This window comes from Festucalex cinctus, chromosome 12 (assembly GCF_051991245.1).
Source record: "Festucalex cinctus isolate MCC-2025b chromosome 12, RoL_Fcin_1.0, whole genome shotgun sequence".
Lineage (NCBI taxonomy): Eukaryota > Metazoa > Chordata > Actinopteri > Syngnathiformes > Syngnathidae > Festucalex > Festucalex cinctus.
Genome location: NC_135422.1, coordinates 10,928,154 through 10,951,931, shown reverse-complemented (window position 1 = coordinate 10,951,931; position 23,778 = coordinate 10,928,154). Strand labels below are relative to the sequence as shown.

At 41.1% G+C, this 23,778-nt stretch overlaps 1 protein-coding gene across 2 annotated transcripts in view; it reads left to right on the top strand.

Moving 5' to 3' along the window:
• The window catches only part of luzp1 (leucine zipper protein 1), a 46,532-nt gene extending 23,512 nt beyond the window's left edge, over positions 1-23,020 (top strand). For both annotated transcript variants that reach the window (XM_077538051.1, XM_077538050.1), the window contains 6 exons: positions 8,882-9,241; positions 9,338-11,537; positions 11,824-12,407; positions 12,480-12,641; positions 17,913-18,133; positions 19,227-23,020. In XM_077538051.1, the coding sequence (XP_077394177.1) occupies positions 9,119-9,241; positions 9,338-11,537; positions 11,824-12,407; positions 12,480-12,641; positions 17,913-18,113 (3,270 nt within the window). In that variant the 5' untranslated portion in view covers positions 8,882-9,118 and the 3' untranslated portion in view covers positions 18,114-18,133; positions 19,227-23,020. The remainder of the gene's footprint in view (positions 1-8,881; positions 9,242-9,337; positions 11,538-11,823; positions 12,408-12,479; positions 12,642-17,912; positions 18,134-19,226) is intronic.
• The last annotated feature ends 758 nt before the right edge of the window (positions 23,021-23,778 follow it).

The window sequence follows — 23,778 nt, the reverse complement described above, 5'->3', positions numbered from 1 at the left end:
GCATAATGATTTTTAGACCGGCGGTGTGCATACCATTGGGGGTCCCAAGAAAATCCATCAAGACTCAATCTATAAAAAGACAAAACAAGTTATTCTTACAAATGTTAAAAAGTGTTTTATCTGTTTGTCTGTCCATTTATTTTTAGTTAGCAGGCAACATTTGGATTCATCGAGAACACATGCGGACATCCTCTGTTTTTGTTTACAGACAGAAAGTAATGGACATTTTGTTTTGTTTTTTTCTCTAAAACAACAGTTCTTTAGCTATTGTCTCATGTTAACCGCCCCTTTCGTGGACACTACCTATCTGTTGTCACTCGTAATTGTCGTAAAGACCAACAAACATTTACCAAAAATTACTTTAATAAGTTTGTTTTCATTTTTCATTCTGTTATGTTTTTATCTTTTTCATGCCATATTCCCATCACAGTAACCCCTCAGAAAGGGTCTACACACACAAAAAAAAGCCTCATTTTGGTTTTGGTTTTGGTTTTGGTTTGGACCGTTTGATAATTGTAACCTATTCAACTTCCAACTTGTTTAACTGCCTAAACATTCAAGGTTTGAGGCTTTATTGTAGACTGTTCAAATAATAAACAAGCTGACTGGTTTTGGACATTTGGAAAGTTGGTGGTCCTCCACCACTGCTTTAGATTACAAACTAGTTGAAACTGAATCAACAGCTGCTGGTTGTCAGTCTTGGCTCAACATCTTTGAGACATGATGAATCAAAAATAAATGTCATATAATCATCAGAATTGCTTCACAATTAATTTAACGATTATTATACCCATCCCTAGTTTTCCCGGCCCAACGGGAATGAGGCGTTCATTGACCTGCCATCATCAAATCAATTCAGTTTCAAAAACGAGATTTCTTTCAAGCACAGACGTACTCGGCACTTGATTTACTGGCAGTTCCTTCACACTCAGTCTTCCAGCACATCTGGGATGAGCGTGCTCAGAAGAAGGAGGAAAAACGGATGTGAGGTAGCGGTTTCAACATAAATCTCTTTTAGCACTTCGATAAGCCTGCTAATGCATTTGTACGCTCGGTGGCAACTGGTTACTTTTTCCCATTCTGGCTGGCTCGCCTCGCAGATGTCACTGACACTCTGCAGGCCTGTTCCACAAATCAAAGTAAAAGTGAGCACGATCACTGCTCAGCTACAATGTATATGTATTTGCTTATTTTTATAACTCTCTCAACCCTGTCTGATTCACTTAAATCACACAGACAGTTTGTCGACAGAAGTATCATCATGTTGCCATGTGCTCTTGTTGTTGTCAAACTGTGAGGCAACTTTTTTTTCCACTTCACACTTGGATCTGTGCAGTAGTTTAGCTGACGTCCGCAGATAGTTGAGAGTGCTTAAACAGCTGTAAATATACAGTAGCTTTAAATAGTGCTGGCAAAAGGTAATGTTGTAATAGTTAGAGTGTAATAATACACAAGGACATATTACATCGTAAAATATTATTTTTAATATGTTACCGTCTTCATTGCCAGCCTGTGTGGTATTGTATATTTAGAAATTCATGTCAGTCGCTGTACCTCAGAGATTGGTTCCTTTGAGCACTTCTGGCATATTGAGAGGTTCTGGGCTCTAATTTCTGCTCTGGCTTCTTTGTGCAATTTGTATATTCTCTCTGGGCTTGCATGGATTTCCTGTGAATACTCCCGATTCGACTCACAATTCCTCATAAGTGTAAATGCTGGTTTGTCTGTATGTTCCCTACAAATAACTGACTACCAGTCCAGAATGTACCGCGTTTTGACTCAATTGCTTCACAGGCATATTATTGTGGCTAATTACAATATTGCACAATATGGGCACCATGTTGCCGCCAAATTTCATGTCCACATTGGCACATATTGTCCAAGTGTTGATGGAAAGTGCATCCAATTTTTGAAGCAGTATTGAATTTAACTTATGATATGATTCCTGACAAAATTTGAACATAACACTGCTTTGTGTAAGTGTAGTTGTAATCTGCATTTGTTCCAGAAAAATGCAATATGGAGATGATAGAGCTTAATCCTTTTCCTGGTATTTCTTAACTTGCCCCATTTCTATCATCTCTTGGTTCTCCCTCGCATATGAGATCAGGGCTTCAACAAGACAGGGTTGGCGGGGGCCTGTAGTGGGCCTCCAAAAGCTCTAGATTACTGGCCCAAGACCAGACAGTGTCTGCCAAACGTTGAGATTCTCATAAAAGTTTATAGTGCAGACATGTCAAACAAAGCAAATACATTAGCACTTGTAAAATAATCAAAATGGCTTAAATGTCCATGATTCTACTCGATTATTTGTATGTTGAATGTGTTCAAGTTGTCCTGTAGGTTGTTGCTGTTTTTAAATTTGGCTTACGTTACGTGAAAAAAAGTTCATGCAAACGCCAATGGGCACTTCCTGTATAAAGGATATGGAGTGGAACCACCAACTTAAGAATTTTAATGCCTTTTTTCTTTTCCAAGATAGGAAAGTGCCAGGAAAATGGCATTCACACGGATTGGAGGGCCCAAGTCTTGCCTTTCTGAGATACTATCACAACCTTAACGGACCACCTCCGTTCTCTCACGTTGTTATTATGGGGTATATGCCACGGAAGAGGCGGGACTGTTTTTGCACATCAGTTTGGTTCCGTTTCGGTTTGCGACGTGTGGGCTTAAAATACTTATGCTTCCGACTTTGTGCCCCTCGGTTGCGCATTCACAACCCGGACCGGAACCAAACTGATGTGCAAAATCACGTCCTGCCTCTTCCGTGGCGTATACCCCATTGTTATGGTCATACTTTAGTATTAGTGTGCAATGATACAAATCACTTCCAATTCATTTTTTAACTTTCTTGGCTGGCACGAAAGTGTACAAGAGTTTACGTACTGTAAAACGTAAAAACTGACAAAACTCCTAGGACATCACGTTTGATCATATTGCAAACGAGGGCCATATTTTTCCGAAACATGTTGGTCCAGTTCATAGTGATACAGAACTTAGTCTCTCAGTGTCATTGACAAAACGCGTCCACCTTAAGGAACGAATGTCGTCACTTTCACTATTATGATCTGCTTAAACTGTCTTTAATTCCGTTACCGATTTTCAGTGCGAAAGACTGACATGACAGTACAGGAAACGACAGGCCGAACATTACGGGCTGCCGGTTTTCACTTTCTTGGAAAAATGCAGGCCAAGCACCAGCTCGCCACCATCTTGTGGCTTCCATTGCTGCGCCAGCATCTCGACACACACGCACACACACGTTTGCGAGGGCTAACTGCCAAGCATCCTGCACATGAAGATGCGGTGGAGGTTATTTTGTTTGGACTCTTTATTAACCACTATTTTTAGGCAGAGAAGTTTGGAACCCATAAGTTGCTAATGTCAAGTGCAAGAGAGATTTTTATTTTTTTTTTCCCTTTCCCTTCTGCCTTTGGTGGGGAGAACAGAATGTACGAGAAAGGTGGCAGGCAGGCAGGAAGAGAGTGGCTAAAGCCTTAATGATATGGTGTGTGATTGTAACCTTCGTGTGTGTGAGCGAGAGAAATGCTCGATTTTCCAATAAGTTTTATTATCGTTCCCCCTCCTCTTGGGAACATCAATATCCGACCTGTGGTACCTTTTATGTGTTTTGATGTGTCAGAGCCCAGTTTAGTTTGGTGCAAGTCACTAATGTAGCGAAACGGACTAAATTTGGAATCATGGTTGAACATTCCACTTACAGCTGGGGAAAGCAACTGCAGTAGCTAAAGCCTGCTGATGTTGACTTTTCTGTTACCATCACACTGCTGAAATTACTTTTTTCTTTCCCTGCTTTCGAGTTTCTTTTCCCCGCCTGGGCTCACAGTGCAAGAAGCTGAGACTGGGTTTACTTTTATTTCAGTATGAGTGTTTAACATCAGTCATGCACTCATCGTAAACTGCAATTGAAATTAAATGGATGCAGATGGTGCAAATGTCAATAAGACAATAATACAACTCAAAATGTTCATGTGGTGGTCTAGAGGAAGTAAGAGCAACTACCACCCACCTTTTCTTATTTCTAAATAATAATGTGGGCCTAAAACCTAAAAAAATAAATAAAAAAAAAAAATGGATGGCGGGACATAAATGGCCAGAGTTTTTCACAACTCTGGTCTGAGCCATCAAGCTTTTTCCTTAAATTCTGTAGAGTAAATGTTACTCAAAACAGGGACTATTTGGTCCCACTCTAAATAGAGTAAAAATTACACTTGTAAGAGAGCAAAAAATGCATGTTCTCCCCGTGCCTGCGTGGGTCTTCTCCGAGTACTCCGGTCTCCTCCCACATTCCAAAGTCATGCATGGCAGGTTAATTGGGCGCTCCAAATTGTCCCTAGGTGTGCTTGTGAATGTGGATGGTTGTTTGTCTCTGTGTGCCCTGCGATTGGCTGGCAACCAGTCCAGGATGTTCCCCGCCTACTGCCAGAAGCCGGCTGGGATAGGCTCCAGTGCCCCCGCGACCCTTGTGAGGAAAAGTGTTCGAAAAAATTGATGGATGGATGGAAGGGTTGAGGAACAAACCCACAACTTCAGGTTGGGAGACAATCTACTCCCTGAGCCATGCAACTCCTACTATGTCTTAGTATAACACTCGTGTTAGCTGGAACGTTAGTAACTCCAAGAGACCAAGACGATATTTTCGGTCTCCTTTTCATGATAAGAAAGGGGCATAGTTCACGTGGTAGAGTGGCAGTCTCCCAAGCTAAAATAATGAGTTTGTTCCTCAAACCCTGTGTAACTTCTTTTTGTTTTTAAATAAAATACTGTAGTAAAGTTTAGTCAAAATCTCTCCTTGAAAAATTTACTTGGAATTTCTCAGTGTAAAATCTTTAATATTTTTTTTTCATGGAATAGGCAAATTCTCTTGTGCACATTACAAATACAGAGTAAAATTTACTCTGAATATTTTACTCTCTTCCAAGTGTAAATGTTACTCTCTTTAGAGCAAAATTTACTCTACAGAATTCACTATGTGCGGCTAATGAGGGTCCAGCCCCCATGATAATCATGCTTCAGGTATGTTGATTGGTTTGGCAGAGGTGGGCCCTTGCCAGAGTCGTTTTGCACGCGCCGCTGCCCATAAAAAGCGCCCCCTCGGCCGTGCTGGAGTGCGTGTCAGAGTGAGATGCGGGAGGGAGGAAAGGAGGAAAAATTGCTCGCAATGAAAGAGAAGACACAATGAGGTGAGAGGTAGGCAGTACAGGACTAATTGCCGTTGATGTCTTAATTTAGCCAATCTTGTGTTCAGATATCTTTATCGATTGAGCATTGAAACTGTGGTTGCCAATTTGGAACACGTTCATATTGGTACTGTTTATGGAACAGTGCAAATTTAGTGTTTAGGTGTTGGCGAATCTGTATTAAAATTGTCACCACTTTTAACAGCTCTGAGGTCTAGCAATATTTTATTTTATTTATGTATTTATTTATTTATTTATTTATTTATTTATTTATTTGTTGGTTAGCAAACCACTTTTCAAAATAGAAAGTATTTTCTGTGACTTCCGATTTCAAAAATACCATTTAGGAACCATAATAACATATATATGGTTTTACTGTCATAATGGCCCTCTGTGGGGAACCCTAAGTACCATATGGCCTGCAACAAAAATGAGTTTTGCACCCTTTGACATGGTCCTTTGGTGTCCTCTGAATCACTTATCCTGTAAAGGCAATAATAATAAATAATGGCATTTGAAATAATAAAATCATAATAATCACATTCTCAACTGTCATGTAGGTGTAAAAAGAATTTGTCTGTTAATATTACAAGGTCCATATTGTAATGACGACATGGTGTTATGCAGAACATCTTCTAACATTCTTATTGTATCACACAAGTTTAAAACAACATTTACTGAGTAAACACTTTACCTGATGACAATGAACGACACTTGAGTTTAGCTTTAATCTTTGAATTTTTAATGTGTTCTTCTCTGTTGGTTGTGCCTCATCCTTATATAAGAACTTAAAAAAAAGAAAAAAAGAAAAAAAAAACTAGACATGAATACAGTTCCTTTGAAGTTTGCTGAAATAAGGTATGCTGAGTGAGATTTTGTGTAGTATTCCAGTGATATGCTTGGCAGTTGTTCAAACTTTGACATTTTGGAGTCCCATGTTTCACCCGAACATTGGCCAAATTCTGAATTGCTTGACTTCTGAGGCATTTGATTGTAGGGTGATCATCAAATCATAGCAGAGGTAATCGTATGAGGCTTTTCTGGAGTAAAGGTAATTATCTTGTGGTGCTTACATTTTCCCAAAGCTAAGATTAGAAAGTTGCTTACTTTTGGTTATGTTTGGGATAATCCGAGGAGCCAAGTTTACTTTCCCAGCGACCACCTCGCCAAGACAACAGCAGAAAAGCAGACATACATCACAGTCAACATGTCAGTACTGGTCAAGCCAATGCAAGACACAATGACATTGAATGGAGTGTTTTGACGTCAGTTGGCTAGTTGTCCATCCAACCTGTCCCCCTTTCTTTTTTCCTGCAATCCGTCGTGTGCTGTCATTTCCTCTCTTGCCCTCCACCGCGTGCCACTCGCTAAAACCACCAGACCTCATGAAAGTGTGGAATCATTAGGGGAAAAAAAGGCTCTCTCCATCACGGCGCTTTGAGCTTGCCATTGTGCTTTCAGGAGCGTAATGGGTGCCAGATTGACTTTTCAAAGTGCTTGGTTTTGTGTTCAACAAAATGTTTAATAAATTGTGCAGCAAGTACTTTTTCCGCACCAAATGAAACAATGGAAAGTATATAAAGTCTTTCGGGAGTAAACTGTGATGTCGTGTCCTATAATGTGTGTTTACTGCTCTGGTAGATCTTTTTTTCTTTTCTTTTCTTTTTCTTTTTTTTTTTTTTTTTATCACAGACTGTTTTAAAAACAACTTCAAACAGTCTTTATTCGTAGTGGTTTGCACCCTTTGAACATGAATGAGAGAATACACGAAGGGGAGGTTTAGGAGGAGTCGCTAAGTGATGATGCGTGCAGATGTCTGTCCCACCCTCAGGCTGATCTTCCTCATGGTCAATAGAGGCGCCTGCTTAGCAAAAATGAAAGAGAATCAGGAGGTGTAATTGGAGCAGGAAATCCCACCACCTGAATCATGCATGAGACAAAAGCTTAGACTCTTTGATTTATGGCGGCTCTGCTGACAGGCAGCCTTTTGTGTGCTACTAATCGGTGTCATGCTTGGGTCTGCATACTGGGGTCGTATGCTATTGATGCTTTTCCATCAACAAAATTGCAGCGATAGTGGACTTGAATTGAGTTGGACTAAAGTCCCCAATTTTAGGACTTATTTGACCTTGCTTGGCTAAAACTTAACTTGACAACTTGACTTGGTATTCATGAGACCTGACTTGACAAGTTTTAATGGAGCCTGTTTGTGCCTTTTTTGGTTTTTGAAAGATGTAATCTTTTATGTAGTGTGTGTGAACCTGGCAACACACCAGGATACTACAGTATGTATGTGTAGGGTAGGGCAGAAGCCACCTGATGTAGCAAGGATCTGGAGGGAACTTCAAATACGCGCTTTGGATTCAGGGTTGGAGGATGGCATCATGCAAAAAAACACAACTATATCTCATTTCTAATTATAAAACCCACAAAGACAGGTAAACTTCCCAGTTTATCCAACAGATATTTGGTCAAATATTAATTAAGCTTAATGTTGGTTTTGCCTTCGATTGAGAAGAAAAGTAATAGATAAGGAGATTGGTTTGGGACTGTGACTTGTGAATATGTTAACTGGTGGACCATAAAATCCTCCAGTCGCCTAAGTGCCTCAACTTCTTCATGTGTTTTCATTATTAGTTTTAAAATTAATGGTTATTTTTTATTTTACGTTTCCAATTTCAAAATTTTCAACCCCTGCGTGTTATAAGTGATGCAATAATCATTCATCCATTCATTAACTATCCAAGCCGCTATATGTAACAACTTATTACAAAATGCAGTTTATAACACATTGCATTCCAGCATATTACAAAATGTGTCTTTATTACATTAGGTGGTGAAAATGTATTACATTGCATTTGCATAATGCCCCATTCTTAAGTAATCTGGCGCTCCAGTGTGTTTGATACCCACTGATTTATTCAATGTCTTCGCAGTTTCCTGTGCACTATCTTGAAGCAGACTGACTTGACTCTTGATAATATTACCGCAATGTGCACATCGATAATGTCTTATAAGGTGGAAATGGGTTCGGGTAAAGTGTGGAGGAATGCTGTGATGTTGACATTGTTATTGTAATGTGTGTGGGTGCGTGTGTGTGTGCGTGTGGGGGTGTGGGTGTGAGTGGATAGGGGTTATGTTATAAAGGCTAGTGTTTTTGAGAAATGCCGCTGTCAGCAGAAACACGCAGCCGAGCAAAAATCAATGCTGGCGATAGCTGCAGAGAGGCTGTGTGCGCGTACAAGCATGTTTGCGTGGGAGAAACCTGTGCAGGCATGTCCAAACCTCCATCCACATGAGCACGTCAGAACCCCCCACCACGATTCCATGTAAAAGGACAAAGCAAGGTGAACAGTGAACGTAATAAAATGCGCCGTTGTATTTTAGTGTGTGGCGAACTCACTGCTCCCACAATTAGAATAAAACAAATGGTGATGGAAGAAATTGCGGATGTCATCTGTATGCCTCCCCTAACGGTTTCTGAAGGTCTTCGATTGTGTTGACATTTGCTCCATTATATTTGTGTCCTTGGCAGGTCCATAAAAAAAACATTAGCGCTTATTGTGTTTTTAGTCGAGCTCTCCTATCTCTCACTCTTATTAGGGTCTGTACTGCCTACTGTATTAGACTACCAATGACTCTCATTGACGAAAGTGCTCTTTCCACTCTCCTTCCTTTAGATGACGGATTCATCTTCTTCACACCAAGTTGACGGAACGTAATCTTAAAGCACCAGCTGTTGTAAAAAGTGCAGCAGGACGGATCACAGATAGATGTGAGCCACTTTCACGTTGGCCATTGTCTAACAGGGAGCTTGACTGGATATCAACACAACACAAATGTGTACCTCTGCAAACGCTCAAATAACCTGAAGAAAACATAAAACACTCGAAACACAATAAAATCAACTTGTAGCCATGTCTGACATGACACATCGCCACCTGCGACACAAGCTACAAAGTCTCAGTAGACGGCTTGATGAGCTGGAGGAAGCCACTAACAAGCTGCAGAAGTCTGAAGACGAGCTGCTAGACATTCAGGTCAGTAATGGTTGACTAGCTAGTAATGATGTTTGCAGAACGGATGTACAGCAGAGAAATAAATCCATTAATCAATGGGTAAACTCTCTCCTACAGGATAAGATCATCCAGGCAGAAGGCAGCAATTCATCCTTACTTGGTGATGTAGAAGCCCTGAGGAAACGCCTCCTGAAAATCCAAGGTAAAGATGAGGAGGTACGCAAAGCGGAAGACCTCTGCCGTACAGTGAGAGAGAAACTGGAAGAGGAAGAAAACCTAACAATGGAGCTGAAGGCCGAGATTGAACATCTACAGCAGAGGATGGCGGAACTGGAGAAACTGGAAGAAGCTTTTGGGAAAAGCAAGTCAGACTGTAGCCAGCTCTGCCTCAGCCTCAATGAAGAGAAGAACCTAACCAAGAAGCTCTCAACCGAGTTGGAGGCCCTCAGAGCACGTTTAAAGGAAATGGAGGGGTCAGAGGTGAGACTAGACAAAGCAGAGCAAACTTTAGCGGCGGATCTTGACAAGCTTAAGGGATTCTGCCAGACCTTTGAGAATGAGCGTAAGCGGATACGAGAGAAACAAAAAGACGATGAGAAGCTCATTCTAAAGCTCACGGAGAAACTGGAGCGCCTTGGCATGTCTGTTGATCCTGGTCGTGCAGATTTCATGAGGTCGAGAATTGAAGAGGAGCTGTCTTCCACAGGCATCCACACCAGTAACTTGACTGGGCGCAAGAAGAGCCTCGACTACAATATTGGCCTGCTGAATAAATCTGAGAATCAGAAGAACAGTGGCCTTGCAGGGTCACCCGAGGAGGACAACAAAGTAAAGGAGTTGACGCAGGAAGTTGAGCGGCTTAAGAACCGCCTCAAACAGCTGGAGATTGTGGAGGATGACTTGAAGAGCTCAGAGTCCAAAAATGGCGAGCTTCACGAAAAGTTCCAGATGGAGCGCGACCGGGCTCGCCAACTGAGCGAGCAGGTGGAACAGCTCAGGACGCAGCTGTGCAATAAAGGTGGAATCGGAGGCCACAGAACGAGTAATGTGGATAAGCAAGGCAACGGAAGTGTTAACATCTGCCCCAACAGCCCTGCCAAACACCTGGAGAATGGCAAAGCTGAGAATGAAGAGATCGTGAAGGGAAGTTTCAGGCAAGAGAAGCCTAAATATCGAAGTGCTGCTTCTGTCACAGAGCCCAGCTCGCCTAAGCACAGGAGGGAGCTTTCTCCTCAGCACAAGAGAGAAACCAAGCTGAGAACTAAAGAGCTCAGCAACTCAGAGGAAAGTTCCATAATTTCCCTGAACCGAGCCACAAGTCCTGCACACAAAAGTAGGAGGACACCCAAAACCCCATCTGATAATGGAATAAAAGAGATGGGCAGAGGAATTGAGGAAAAAGCATACAAGGGAACAATGTATAGCTCTTTAAATACACCCTCGAGTGACATTAAGAAAGTATCTGTTCTTAGTCGTTATCCCCCAGCAGCTAATGACCAGAAGCCCATGAGGACGGCTAATAGGCAGAGTGATGGTGAGAGCAAAAAGAGCAGAATAGAAAACATTTCTAAAGTGTATGGAGGCAGTGACAGTGAATCAAACAACTCGGATGTTGTGCCCGAGAGCAGCGCCGCTGCACTCGAGAAGGACACAGAGCTCACCTCAGACCAGGAATCAGTTCAACATTCTGCGTCTGCTACCTCCAACCTGTCCAAGGCGAATGGATCCTACAAAGCTTACAGGTCTAACGTCAACCAACTGCTGCCAAACGATCAGGGGTCTGAGGGTCATTCCTCTGCTTCAGAAACAGAGTCTACTGGTTCAAGGCCCTCAGAACCAGAGACTGTGACTGAAACGACTACTACAGCTCCGAGCAGTAGGACTGCAACCTCGAGATATTCTAGATATTCCCATGTCAAGGACTCTCATTCAGAGGGTTCTTCCTCCAGGAGCTCATTCGATGAAGAGCTCCACAGCAGAGCACATTTAGCTGAAGGAGCCGGTAACACTTCATCTGGGCTCGAAGTCCAGCGAGTTTGCAGTCCTCGTGAGGCACTGAGGTCAAAAGCGGTCATCAAACCTGCCATTGTTGAGTTTGACAAGAAAGAAATGATGATTTCAGAGCCCTTGCCTGCCAACGGCAAGCCCAGGATATCCACCAAACCCATCTTGACCAACACCAATAAAATGACCACTAGTATAACAATCTATCCCAGTGACCCCAACTCCTCCAGAACCAGCAGCCGCAGCAGCAGTGTATCCAGTGAGCCCTTGTCCGCCAAGGAACGACACACGTCCACCAGTAACTTTGTCATAGGTAAGTTCACCATCATTTCAGCCACTTGATTCCTTTCCTGCAGCTTTTAGTTCCAAGATTCCCAAGTCTCAGATGTTTTATTTGGCTTTTGGAGAAGTGTAATTTAAGCAGTGTCTTCATGAAAAGGCTTCATTCACTCAACTCTGCAAACAGCATTGTACAGATTGTATTGTATTGTATCAAAAAAAGTGTCTTTTTTTCTTTTCTTTTTTTTTGGGCGGGCTATGAGCTGGGTCATGGAACAAAACAAAATGTCTCATTAATTTTCGCTTCTTTCATTGGACAGGCCCGAGTAGCGAACTCCACGGCAGCGTCTCAATCCCTTACGAAATCTCCATCCCTAAAAGTGAGATTACAATGCGGTCAAGCCAAGACCTGGACCCTGGAGCAGATAACCACAATGATTCCTCATCCAAATCGAGGCTCCACAGCACCTCCAGAGTGGAATCAGCCATGAGGCACACAACCTACCAACACAGCAGCTTCAGCCGCCAGTCTCCTGATACCTCCTCCGCTGACCTCAACGACTCGGATTCGGCCTTCGAAAGCGCTAATAGCACCACCACTTTCACCAGCTGGCAAAACCAAAGTCATACGCAGCATTCCCTGGAAGAGCATATACCAGACTCAAAGAATGTAACTGTGAGAAGCACCTGGAAGAACAAAGGCATTGCATCTGATGAGAAGGGTAGACGAAGAGGGGTTGGAAGGGAGGCTACGGAGGGAGCTTCTGACGATGAGCCGGAAACCGCATCAACATGGAGGGCTTATCTGGCAACAACGGTTGACTCTGAGGACTCTGTGAGCCCTGGACCGAGAACTACCGGAATTGTTTCTGCTCTAAAGGGAGCCAAGCCATCCCCTGCAAATGTAAGACAATTCAAAAATGACAACATTCATTCACGGTGATTGATGTTGCATGATTCCTTTGTGCTGTTGCAGATGTACATGCGGACCATCGAAAAAGAAGCTGAGGATTTGGTGCACCATCGCGGTGGAAACGCCAGGTCTCCCTCTGTGGAAGCAGGAGCCCTGGGTAGGACTGTGCCTCATGATCCTGTCACATCTCAGTCCTGGAGCCGCTCGTACTCGCAACGACCACAGGTACAACTGATTACTTCAGATTTTCTGCTTGAGCAACAGGTTGATATAAAAAATAAATAAAAATACTGCCTGGTTTCCACTATTTTCTGCTCCTGCAATGTTAACTCAGCATTCTCACGCAGCACAAACAGAAAAGGGTGGGACGAAAAGTCACGCAGGGTGGAAATGAACAAGCTATTAACAACTGGAAACGAAGGCTAGAAAAGCCTCAAAGAGAAGAAAATAGTTTTCTTGTATTTATGTGCGCCACCTGCAAGATGCGTGGCATAAACATGCCTCTATTTTTTTTTTTATTTGTCTGGTGTTGCATGCATAATTCTTTCCACTAATTATTGCATCTAGTTTCAGTAGCTATTAAAGGTTCTATGGTGAATTGTGTACATTCCTCCAGAGGTGTGGAGTAGACCACAAATGTCTGTTTGTATATTACCTAATGGCTATAGCAACTGCTTATCGAGTGGGCTCCATGGCTACAATAACATGTCATTCCGTCAGACTGATAAAGTAGGCAGGGCTGGGAAAGAAACATGTTTAAATTAATACCAAGCAAACATAAATATAGAGTACTCTGGAAGAGAACCATTCATCCCCTTTTGTCCAAATTGTCCAAATATTTCATTAAAGAGTACTGCAGAGTATTATCCTTTTATGGATAGTGTCGCCTAAATGAATCGTAACTGAGAAAATGCTACATTCAAATCTTTCAGCGAACAAATATTTCACAGAGTAGCACATTTTGAATGGCAGTTTACTGGCATCCGCTCCGAGTGGGATTACTCGCCGGCCAGCCAATAGTCCCTTGTGGGAACGTAGAGGTCAGCGAGAAAACCTCTCACTGAACCTCCGGTCATTCAAAAATGACACTTTCAAGATCCTAAATGATACTCAATGTTTATTCAAAGATGCCATACATTATAACTATTTTATGCCTCCTCTGTATGGGTAGAAAATAAAACAAAAAGTATAACTGTCTTTTGAAGTCTTACTTGATAAATATTAAAGGAAGACAAATAATAATGACAGCCATTTCTGCTCCCACAATTATTATTATTATTTTTTTTAAAGATAAAGCTGGGATCAAACCCATTATGCTTCTGGTTTGTCAGCTCAGAGCATTACAATGAGCGTACTGATTCGATTTGAATCATTGGGATTATGGTTCAGGTCAATATGGTACAGCTCAAAGTGGTTATATGTGGTAATTAGTTTATTGTCATTTTACATACAAATGAATTAACTTGTTCGTGTGATTTTCTTCAAAGATGTATCTTTCCGGTGAAAGACGATTCGATACAAATGTCGATATATTTTAAAGTGGAACAGTTTGGTACGATTCAATGTACTTGATTCAAATGTTTTGTTTTTCTTCTTGTTAATAAGAAAATTATTAATCATTTTTGTTGTGAAAATGTTAACTCTCCTACTTTGTATTTGGTGGGGATAGAATGTAGATTCATGGCTGATTAGATGCAGAACTGGCAGTGGTGTTTTTGCTGTATGTGCTGGGAGCATAAATGAACCCACACTGTACTGGAAACTCAGCTGGGGTCTGTCATCTCCAGCCAGACGATTCAACTAATTGTCCAAGGGAGTTCTCCCACTCAATCACTGAATAAAGTCAAGCGCGGTAGGAAGAAGCGTAACGCCCACCACCCGCCGTCGTATAATTGGCTATTCAAACCTTGGAAAGAACACTCTGGAATCGACTCCTCTGTTTGTAGAATTCTGTCATAGTCGGGGTCCATCTCATCTTCACTCCATGGCCTTGACCGCAACTCTTTCATTAGTTGGACACTGACAGACACATAGAAAGAGCTCAGAGCCAATGTTTTCTCTTTCACTTTGTCTCCTCTTTCTGACCCCGTCTAACATCAGTCATCCTTGACCAGTGCTGGTTACCTTGGAACCACGAGATAGGTTTTCAAAAAGACCCCCAGTTCCCGTCCTGCAGCTCAGATGTGGTCATTCCGCAATGACCTGATGTACTGCCTGCCTCCTTCATTCAGTCTTTAGCCAGTTGTGCATTTAGGGAATTTCCTAAACCCATTTGCTTGATTCGCAGCCCTGATGGAACCTTGTTCATGCTGATTTTTTTTTTTTTTTTGAGCAACAAATTGACCACTTCATTTGGATAGCGGCGGTTAGCGACGTAAATTGACCAGACTGCAAGAAAAACACGGTTCAAATAGTGGTCATCGTTAGTCTTTTTCTGCATTTCTTTCAGTGCGGCCAATAATGCTTGGCTTGGATTGCCAGCACATTTTCGGTGGTTTTTACTGTGTTCTTTCCCAAGAGGTTTGGATAAATACAGCTGCAGTCAGGACAGTGGGAGGTGGGGGATTAGTACGTGATTGCAGTGTCAAAGGTTGACAGTGGAGGCCTGTATTCTTACGAGATTGCATGTAGACCCCATGAATGTGTCCTAAACCGGCTTGATTGGTGCATGAAAAAGCGTAATTCTATTGTTCTAGACTTAAAGAAAGTCTGTACATTTATTCTTTGGCAGAGAGCCAAGGGATAAGAAAATTGCAGCTGTCGACTTGCTGCATAGCAGATGTAGCCAACGAATCAATAGTCATTAAGGAGGAGACGAAAACCCGTTGCCAGCCTGACTGCCACAATCATTGATTGGGTGAACTGTTATCTTTTTAAAGGGGAAGTCAAACCTCCCAAAAAATCTTGACAATATGTTTGCTCTATGCAGCCTCGCTAGTCGAAATATTGTATTTTGGTTAATATTGTGTTCGTGGAATATGAGTTAAGCAGCAAAATCCAGCTGTTTTTATCAGTATCAGAAGGCGGCCATTTTGTCACATGCTCAGCTTCAGAAAACAAGTAAGCTGTGATTGGTCGTTGCCTAAGCCCTGAGCAACTGTGATGTAATCTTCAGTCGACAGCATGTAGCAAAATGGCCGCCCCCTGAGATGGATAAGAATGGCTGGATTTTGCTTCAACTCATATTCCACAAATGTAATATTAATCTGAATGTCATTTATTTTATTTTTTTTGTGAGGTCACATATACCATATTATTGTCAAAAATGTTTCATGTTGACATCCCCTTTTAACCTATGGTTTTCTTTAGTTTTTAATGGTTTTTATTTTGTTGTCTTTTAGTTTTTAGCCCCAGTGTTGCCTGGGTGTTTTTCCTCACATGGTTTCGCTGTGCCCTGCCATGTTTTGTTTTTTTGTGTTTTGTCAGAAATTTTCACCATCCCTCCTGTTGATTGTCCTTCTGCTTATTCAGTACTTTTTATTTTTCTTGCAAAAATAGTTAATTAAACCTCATCACACTTACATTAAATGAGATAGATGTTGTTACAGTTCATGACAAAGTCGCCAAAAACATCCCGTGTTGAGTCTAAAACCAGAGGCGAGGCCTACTGTACGTCTGCAAAACGACTTTTGGAGCAGCAGCCCGATGACCACAAAAACAGGTTCAGGATCGCTTCTGTATAAACCTTCATCCGTACAAATCAAGCGTGACCACCAATTTTCTGAAACATGTCAACTGATTTTTAGACTATAGTGTATTGGAAGAGGTGATTACATAGTTTGGCTTTTCCTTTAGAATTGCATGTGAGACAAAGGCCAGACGGGTTTTAAGTGGCCATGTAATTGGTTCTGCAGACGCTTCTTTATTAAATCTACAGGCAGCGCAGATTACATGACAGACACGAGCTGTACGTTTTCTTTTTGCCATTCTCGAGAGCGGGGTTTCCCAAATTTAGTTAGGCTGCATTGACTTAAAAGTTCCTGTCGGGAACGGCATTACTCCCCAGGACCTGCACTTTATAAGCTAATGACAAAGAATGCAGAAGAAATAAATTTGCCGCGACGAATAATTGGTTGCCTGCTTAGATGACCAATAAATTAGCATTTTACATTTAACCCAATAAAACGCATTAAAGGTCCCGACCCCCAGTTTGTGAAACCGTGATTTAGAGCAGTTTGTCAAGTTCATGCCTAATAAGCCAGACTGACTTGAGTGTTTTCTTTGTTGCCAGACGCAATATCCTGTTTTAAATTTGCCATTTGGTAGCATTCATACACGTGAACAGGAGCCGCTCTGTGTGATGACGCCAGAACTTCTCAGTGGCTTTTACTCTGCTGGGACACATTAACAGCATTCATTGCGGGCTGACGTTCCTCTTGCCCAAATATTGACTCAAAGCCACACGTGGACATGTTCTCACACTCGGCAACCTACTTCACTTTCGCTTGAACTGTAAGAACATTTATTCTGGAAGACCTGACTTATTGTAAAGTAAGGAAAGTATGCGTCTTGCTGAGCTCAAGTGGGGGAAGAAATTTAGTGTTCCCAGGCGGCAGAAGTTGTTTGACTGCATGCAACACAGATGTGAAGCCGAACAAAAAATGAATATCTCAAATCAAAATAAGCTTGTTGTTTGTCAAGCTATTTCTCAGGTAGTCTTTGTGAAAGACCATTTCACTTGCTTCTAGTGTGTTTTTCTTTCAAAATAAAGTACAGAGATTCTATTCCTGCCTTTTTCAATTTATACAGTAAATATTTGCATTTGTAACAACAAAAATGCTGACCCCACAACTTTTATACAGCCTCATATTCCTTTTTCTTCACTTTGTGTAAAGGTGCTATTCACTGTTCCCACTACATTCGCCACTTAATACAAGGACTGACGTTTTCAACACACTGCTTATTATTCCGAACACAACGTTGCAAGCGTCTTGTTGCTGGCAGGGAAGAGTGTGAAGCCACCTTGGCTCACAGCTTTTCTGACCATAGAAGGAGAATTTTGCCACCCTAATGTTTCCTCCCCTCAGCGACTTGGAGCAGGAAGTGACCGCAACCGGCACGCCTACTCTGCAGGCTTGGCGGGTGACTTATTTCCTGTCTGACGCAGCGCAGGCAGTTCAGCGGGGCGCTAATGGAAGCCAATTAGTCCGAAGGCCTGTTAAAAAAGAACCTCCCGAGCAATCGAGCCACCAAATATAATTACAGTGCTGGAAATGACTGTGAAAGTCTCACTGTAATAGAGACGTCTAAACTGCACGTCAGAGAAATGATCGGCAACGGAACCTTTGACAAAACCCCAGAAGTTGCAATACTGTCCATCAAAAATATTGTTTTAAATTTTCATTAAAATGAATCTGATTAAACGATTCTAAAAAATATATATATATATATTCTATAGTGACAGCACTACGTTTTACTCATTTTCTCACCTATTTTCACTGCCTTTTATTTATTTATTTATTTATTTATTTATTTGTCTATTTATTTTTTGCCTAGGGTGCCAATGCCGACCAAGTCTCATGGAGACAGCACCTCGCCGCCACAAAGTCCGTCCCGCTGGGAAGCTCCAACGATCGGACGGCCAAGACGACGGGGCTGTCTTCCAGAGTGGAGCAGTGGTCCAGTCGGGGTCAAGCTTCGGGAAAGAGCGGCACGGGGAGCCGCTTGTGGACCCATCGCCAGGCTGAACATCACTAACGCAACTTAAGGGAAGGCAGGTGAGAAGAGTTTGGCAAAAAAACGTTGGGTTGTTTTCCTAACCTAGTACAGAGCAGCGAAATTTCACTTAACAGGTTCAACCAGTCCAAGAAACATGAAAAACAGGGGCCAACAGAGGGAGACAGGACAGAAATGGATAAAAAGCTCCATGAGATCTTAGATAAGAAAGGAAGAAAAGACATGGCTTGAGCCATGCTCCTAAGGGGAGCAAAGTATAAGCCTGGAAAAAAAATAAATAAATAAAATTTGCACCTGGGTTAATTATTTTGACCCAGTAAAATTGGTTGAGAATTGGATTTGGCTGGGCTGAAGAGTTGCAGCCATTTTTTACCGCTTTGTTTTATTTAAAAAAATTTTTAAAAAAAAATCACATTATTTCCTGTGGAATCTTTTTTAACTTTTTTTTTTTTTTTTTTTTTTTTTTAAACTTTGAAGGGTCAGACAATAATAAGGGAAAATGTCATCAAACATAAGGCTGTGCAATTAATCGAAATGCAATTAAAATTTCAATTGTTACACTCCACAATTACAAAATCAGCATAATCGTAAACAGAGATTGATACTAATTTTTGAGTTGTTCAAATTTATATATTTGCACTTTTTTTTTTCTTTTTTTTTTTTTTTTAAAACAACCAATTTTTGTTTCATCCAAAAGATACTTGCATAATTATCGTGTTTCAAAGAATTTTATTTGTCTTAGTAATTTTTATTTGTTTTTTACATTTAAACATTTTCTTGCTTTGTACCAAAAAATAAATAAATAAATGATCGTCCTACTGCATAGTGCACATGCTGCACTCCAACTTCGTTTTTTTGCCAACATTAATTAATTAATTGATTAATTAATTAATTATCTTTGGTCCAAATGGAACCTACATAATTATAGTGTTTCAATTTTTTTAAATTTATCATAATATTTTTAAATGCTAAAACATTTTTTTGTTTTGTACCCAAAAAAAAAAATCGTTTAAATAATCGTGATTTCCATTATTGCCAAAATAATTGTGATTTGTCATTTTTTTCTCCATAATTGAGCAGCCCTAATCAAATATTTTCCCCCCTGTAAATACTTTGACTTTTCCCCCCCAACAGATATCCAAAGTAGGAATCGTGCATCACCATCTCCAGCACACTGCAGCTTCTAGAACAAGCAAAGACGAGCAAAAAAAAACAAAAAACAGAGACAAATGTCACTGTGACCTCGAATGCACATTGAGACGCAAACATCTCTTCTTCCTCTCCTGCCTGGGACCATCGTGGAGGGAGGGAGGAAGGACCTCGCCCGCCACCGCACGTATCCTCTTCTGCTCGGTTGGATGTATTATAGTCACCTTGTAGTCATGACAAAGGAGAGGCTCTTGCGAGGACCGCATCAGTCCCGTCACGTCATCTCACAACAAACTGCTGCGTCATGCTGATACTTGACAAAGGTTGCTGACTTTCAGCGTGACCAAAAACAGGAAGCGAATTACTCAGTTTTTGAACTGTCTTGTCATGTTTGGAAGTATACCATCATCATACACATGGACACACTACTAGGGGAACCTACAAGCTATTAAATATGAGAAATTTGATTTGTTGTTGAAGTCTAAAAACTTCAGAAGAACTGTTATAAAGGTTAAAAAGTTTCATATTCAACTGCAAAATTCTCATATTTCAAAATATTTGTCCTAAAAAGGTTCCCCAGCCCTTGCTTTGTAAAACAACTGGGACCGTTTTTGTGCTTGGTCATGATCACACACACGTAATTCGCTTCCTGTTGTGTTATCATTTTTCCTTCCCACTTCCTCATTCAACTGCAATGTAGGGGATTTTTTTTTTTTTTTTTTTTTTTTAATTCATATACTGGATTTCCCATGGTGCTTTATCTTCTTTTTAACAGGCGACTGCCATCATTCATGTGTTTGAGAGACTTTGCACCCTGGCTTACCAGCAGACACTACCTTGCACATCATTGGTGAATATGTCGCAATCGGGCACATTTTATTCACACCGTGGCCAAATTTTCAGTTAAAGTAAATTTTGATGCAACAAATGGATGTGGAGATATAAGATCTGAATGTCTAAATGTCTTCATAGCCTTTCTCAAGTGATCTCTGAATGTTGTAAAATAAAGGTTAGCAGTATCCTATATTATGGTAAATTCTTCAAAATTGGGTATAAATACTTTTCAAAATATATAACAAAGAAATTACCCCCTCACTAAACCAAAAATTGCTTTAACTCAATATTTTGGCCAGGGTATGGATCAGGAACTAGAAACCTCACAAACTTTTCATTAACTGCACTTTGAGAGCAAACCCGACGGCAAAACGTTTGATCCCCGTCATGGAACAGTCGCCAAAATCACCTTGTCGAAAAGCATCATTCTGACGCAAGAAAACTTCGGTTTACTTACTATTCTGTGCTTGAGCAGTCATGCTAAGCGTTTTGCTCTGGTTCGTAATCAGCTAAGATGTCATTACCCGGTCGAGAAATGGAACCTACGTTTATTTTAGTGGAGGGGGAACACCTCCCTCCTGATAGATTTCAAAACAAGTCTTCCTAGTTCCTCTCAAAATGTCCTTCAAATCCTCCGGGAGAAGCGAGAAAGCCCAGAGTTTCCGTTCAATTTGCCTGTCCGAAGTGTGTGCCGGGATCAAGGAAAGTCCATTTTGTTGGGATCTGTGGGTGCTGGCACCAAGATGTGATCATATAGTCCCTCTCTTGGCCAAGCGTACTTTATCTTTCGAGGTTTTCCAATTTCAGATTCCCATCCCAGCATTCCTGGAAGGCGAACCTTGTTCGCTTAAACCAGAGACCGAGGACCCGTCACTGGATCATGACAAACATTAAGCTCAAAGGTTAAAGTTCTTGGCTGCGTCTAATCCTGTCATTTAGGTCTCGTCGTCTAAATGCGGCAGTATGTCGAACGTCCGGATAGGGATCGCCCGGACGAGGGTGTCCGCTTTCTTTAGCGGTGTCGGTAACGTGCTAATGCTAATGTTGACGGTTTTAGGTCTGGAGTGAGTGACATCACTGGAGGGTTTATTTAAATAGCAACCTGGTGGTTCCCGCCTGTTTTACTTAGCTCAATAAATTAGCGTCCTGTTACCGTTTGGGATTTGTCTAAGGAAGATCCTCTACTGTTCGGTTGTAAAACTTGATCTGCTAGCAACACCATGCTGACAAAATTCCTGTGAAGAATCTCAAAGTTGTCTTTCATGATTCTCTCAAGGTTTTCGGAACTCCACCCTCTGTCTTTTGGTCCAAAGAATGACTTGGTATGGTCAAGATTTTGGTTCTTAGCACCCTCACTGAGTCCCACCAATAATTTAGTATCACTAGTCCCTTCCTTGCCTTTCACCAGTGAAGAATTTGTCTCAGGAAGAGCCCTGCTACTGGGAACTTGTTGGTTTCGTGACGGGTTTTGAAGTTTTCAAACATCTATCGGTTGTTCTTCCAAAAACTAGCAACACCGTCCCGACAAATCCTGAAGTCCATCATTTATTGGTTGTCCAAAATTCTTGTGAAAAATGTTTGGTCTTCTGTCCGAAGTATGACTTAGTAGTAGTAGAAGTAGGATTTCTTTAACGCACTGGTGACATCCTGAATTCTCACCGTTAAAATATCATCCCGAGTAATTTACGATTGAGACAGACTTTGATTACAGCTGTTGGAAACTCTGTGACATTTTTGAGGTTGTCGAGAATTGCCCAAAACCCATGTCCAGGAACATGAATATTAAAGATTTGAATCATTAGATCAAAGACTTTAGATAATAGTAACCTGTTGGCACTGGTGCCTCGTATGTTATATTTTTTGGGGTTTTCCCCTTTTATGCACTTGTTTGCCAACAAGTTTTCAGAAACTCAGTCCAATGTTCACATTTGGTCCACTCCGTAGCGTTAGTGGTCATCCAGAAATCATCTCCTGGCATATGTACAAACATTTTACACTTTGACTTTCCATCCTCTCCATTGTTCTTGGCGGGTCATGGTGTTACTGGGTAGACTGTAATCTGCACTTAACCAGCACTTAACTTTAAGACCTGCAATGGATTACACTCCCCTCCTCCCTCCCCCAATCCTTTTCTGTTTTTTTGTTTTTGTTTTTTTTTTGCTGGTCAAAACCTGCTTTGTGTACCTGTTTGCTTTCATGTCGCCAGATTGATGCACCTGAGGGTTTCTATGTGGAATGACTTGTAGGCCCCCTCCATCTTGGCCTGTGCCAAAATCATTCCGCCATCTTTGTAGTCCAACTGGAACTCCATGTTATTTCTTTGTTAGAAGACTTATTTTGGAAGCTTATAGATTTTATTTAAGGTAAAAAAATTATGTAATTTTGTAAAGTGGGCCTTATTAATGGAATATATTTGTCCATCTTGGTTTTAAGAACGATATATATATTTTTGTTGTTGTTGTTTGTTGTGTTATGACACACTCCTGGAGAGTTTTTTGTGTGTGCATTTGTTGTTTAAGTACATTTCTCACAACCTGTGGGGGAGGGGACATCCCATTCGTATTGCCGTTATCTTCAGGGTTTGTACGTCTTCTACTGTTTGTTGTGCCAAAGAAAGAAGCGTGCACACAAATAGGAACTTTAGGACCGTACCATCAATCAAACCGGAGGGTATTGTGACGTTTCATTATTTGTGTAAATTCACCTTGTGTGCAGACATAAACATGTAATCACAATAAAAATGCTTTTATGAGTTTGTATGTGCTGCAGAAATGGGGGAGGGAAGTGGCTGCTTAAGACTTTTTTTTTTTTTTCTCTCCACCTTTTAGACTTAATCCATTTGCATGTTTTAACTCTCCTGTGGCATGTAGGTAAGCTGCCAACTGTACAGCAGACCATATGTATTCTAATAAAAAATAAAAAGCAACCCATTTGTAACACGCTGACTCTGAGCAAATCTCTGCTTTTTAATACCTTTTTCTTTTCGCTTTCGTCGGCAGGTTTTTGGTTGTGGAATGCAAAAAGTCAGCGGTTGACTTCTGTCCAATGCAGGTGTGCTTTTTATACTCCTACAGGTTGTGAATTTAGCGCTTTTTCATGGTTACACCCCTGATGATTATAGTAGGTTACACGCTGTGTGCATTATCAGTCAACCGTCCAAAGTTTTAACTGAAATTGCTGTATAGTCTGTCATTTTTGGTGTCATTTTTATTTTGTTTAATGGGCTTTCAAATTGCCACTAGGTGACATTTTGCTTGCACTGCCAACACCTTCCTGTTCCTTGTCCATTGCTAGGTGTCTTCAAAGGGTGAGTAGATTTACTTTTATTTTAGTTGTATCATACATTCATTTAGTTGGATCTGCTTGCTGGACATCATCTGTAGAGTTAATAATACTCAGTCTACACCCGAGTTCCCTTCCTAGACTTCAACATATTCCAAAAACTCACACCTTCCAGGGTATTACTTTTCTCATTTTGAAAATTGACATGTTTCTCCAAATTTATCCACCCTAACATTTATAGTGATGGACTCAAGATCACAGATTCATGTCATTTTGAAATTCATGTTCAGGTCATTCAGTACACTTTGGAGACACTTTTCAAGGGGGAAAATACTTCTATTCACTGTCATATTGTACAAGTGTACAAGAAATTACACTGCCCACAAAAACAATCACCATTCATCCTCAATGAACAGTCATG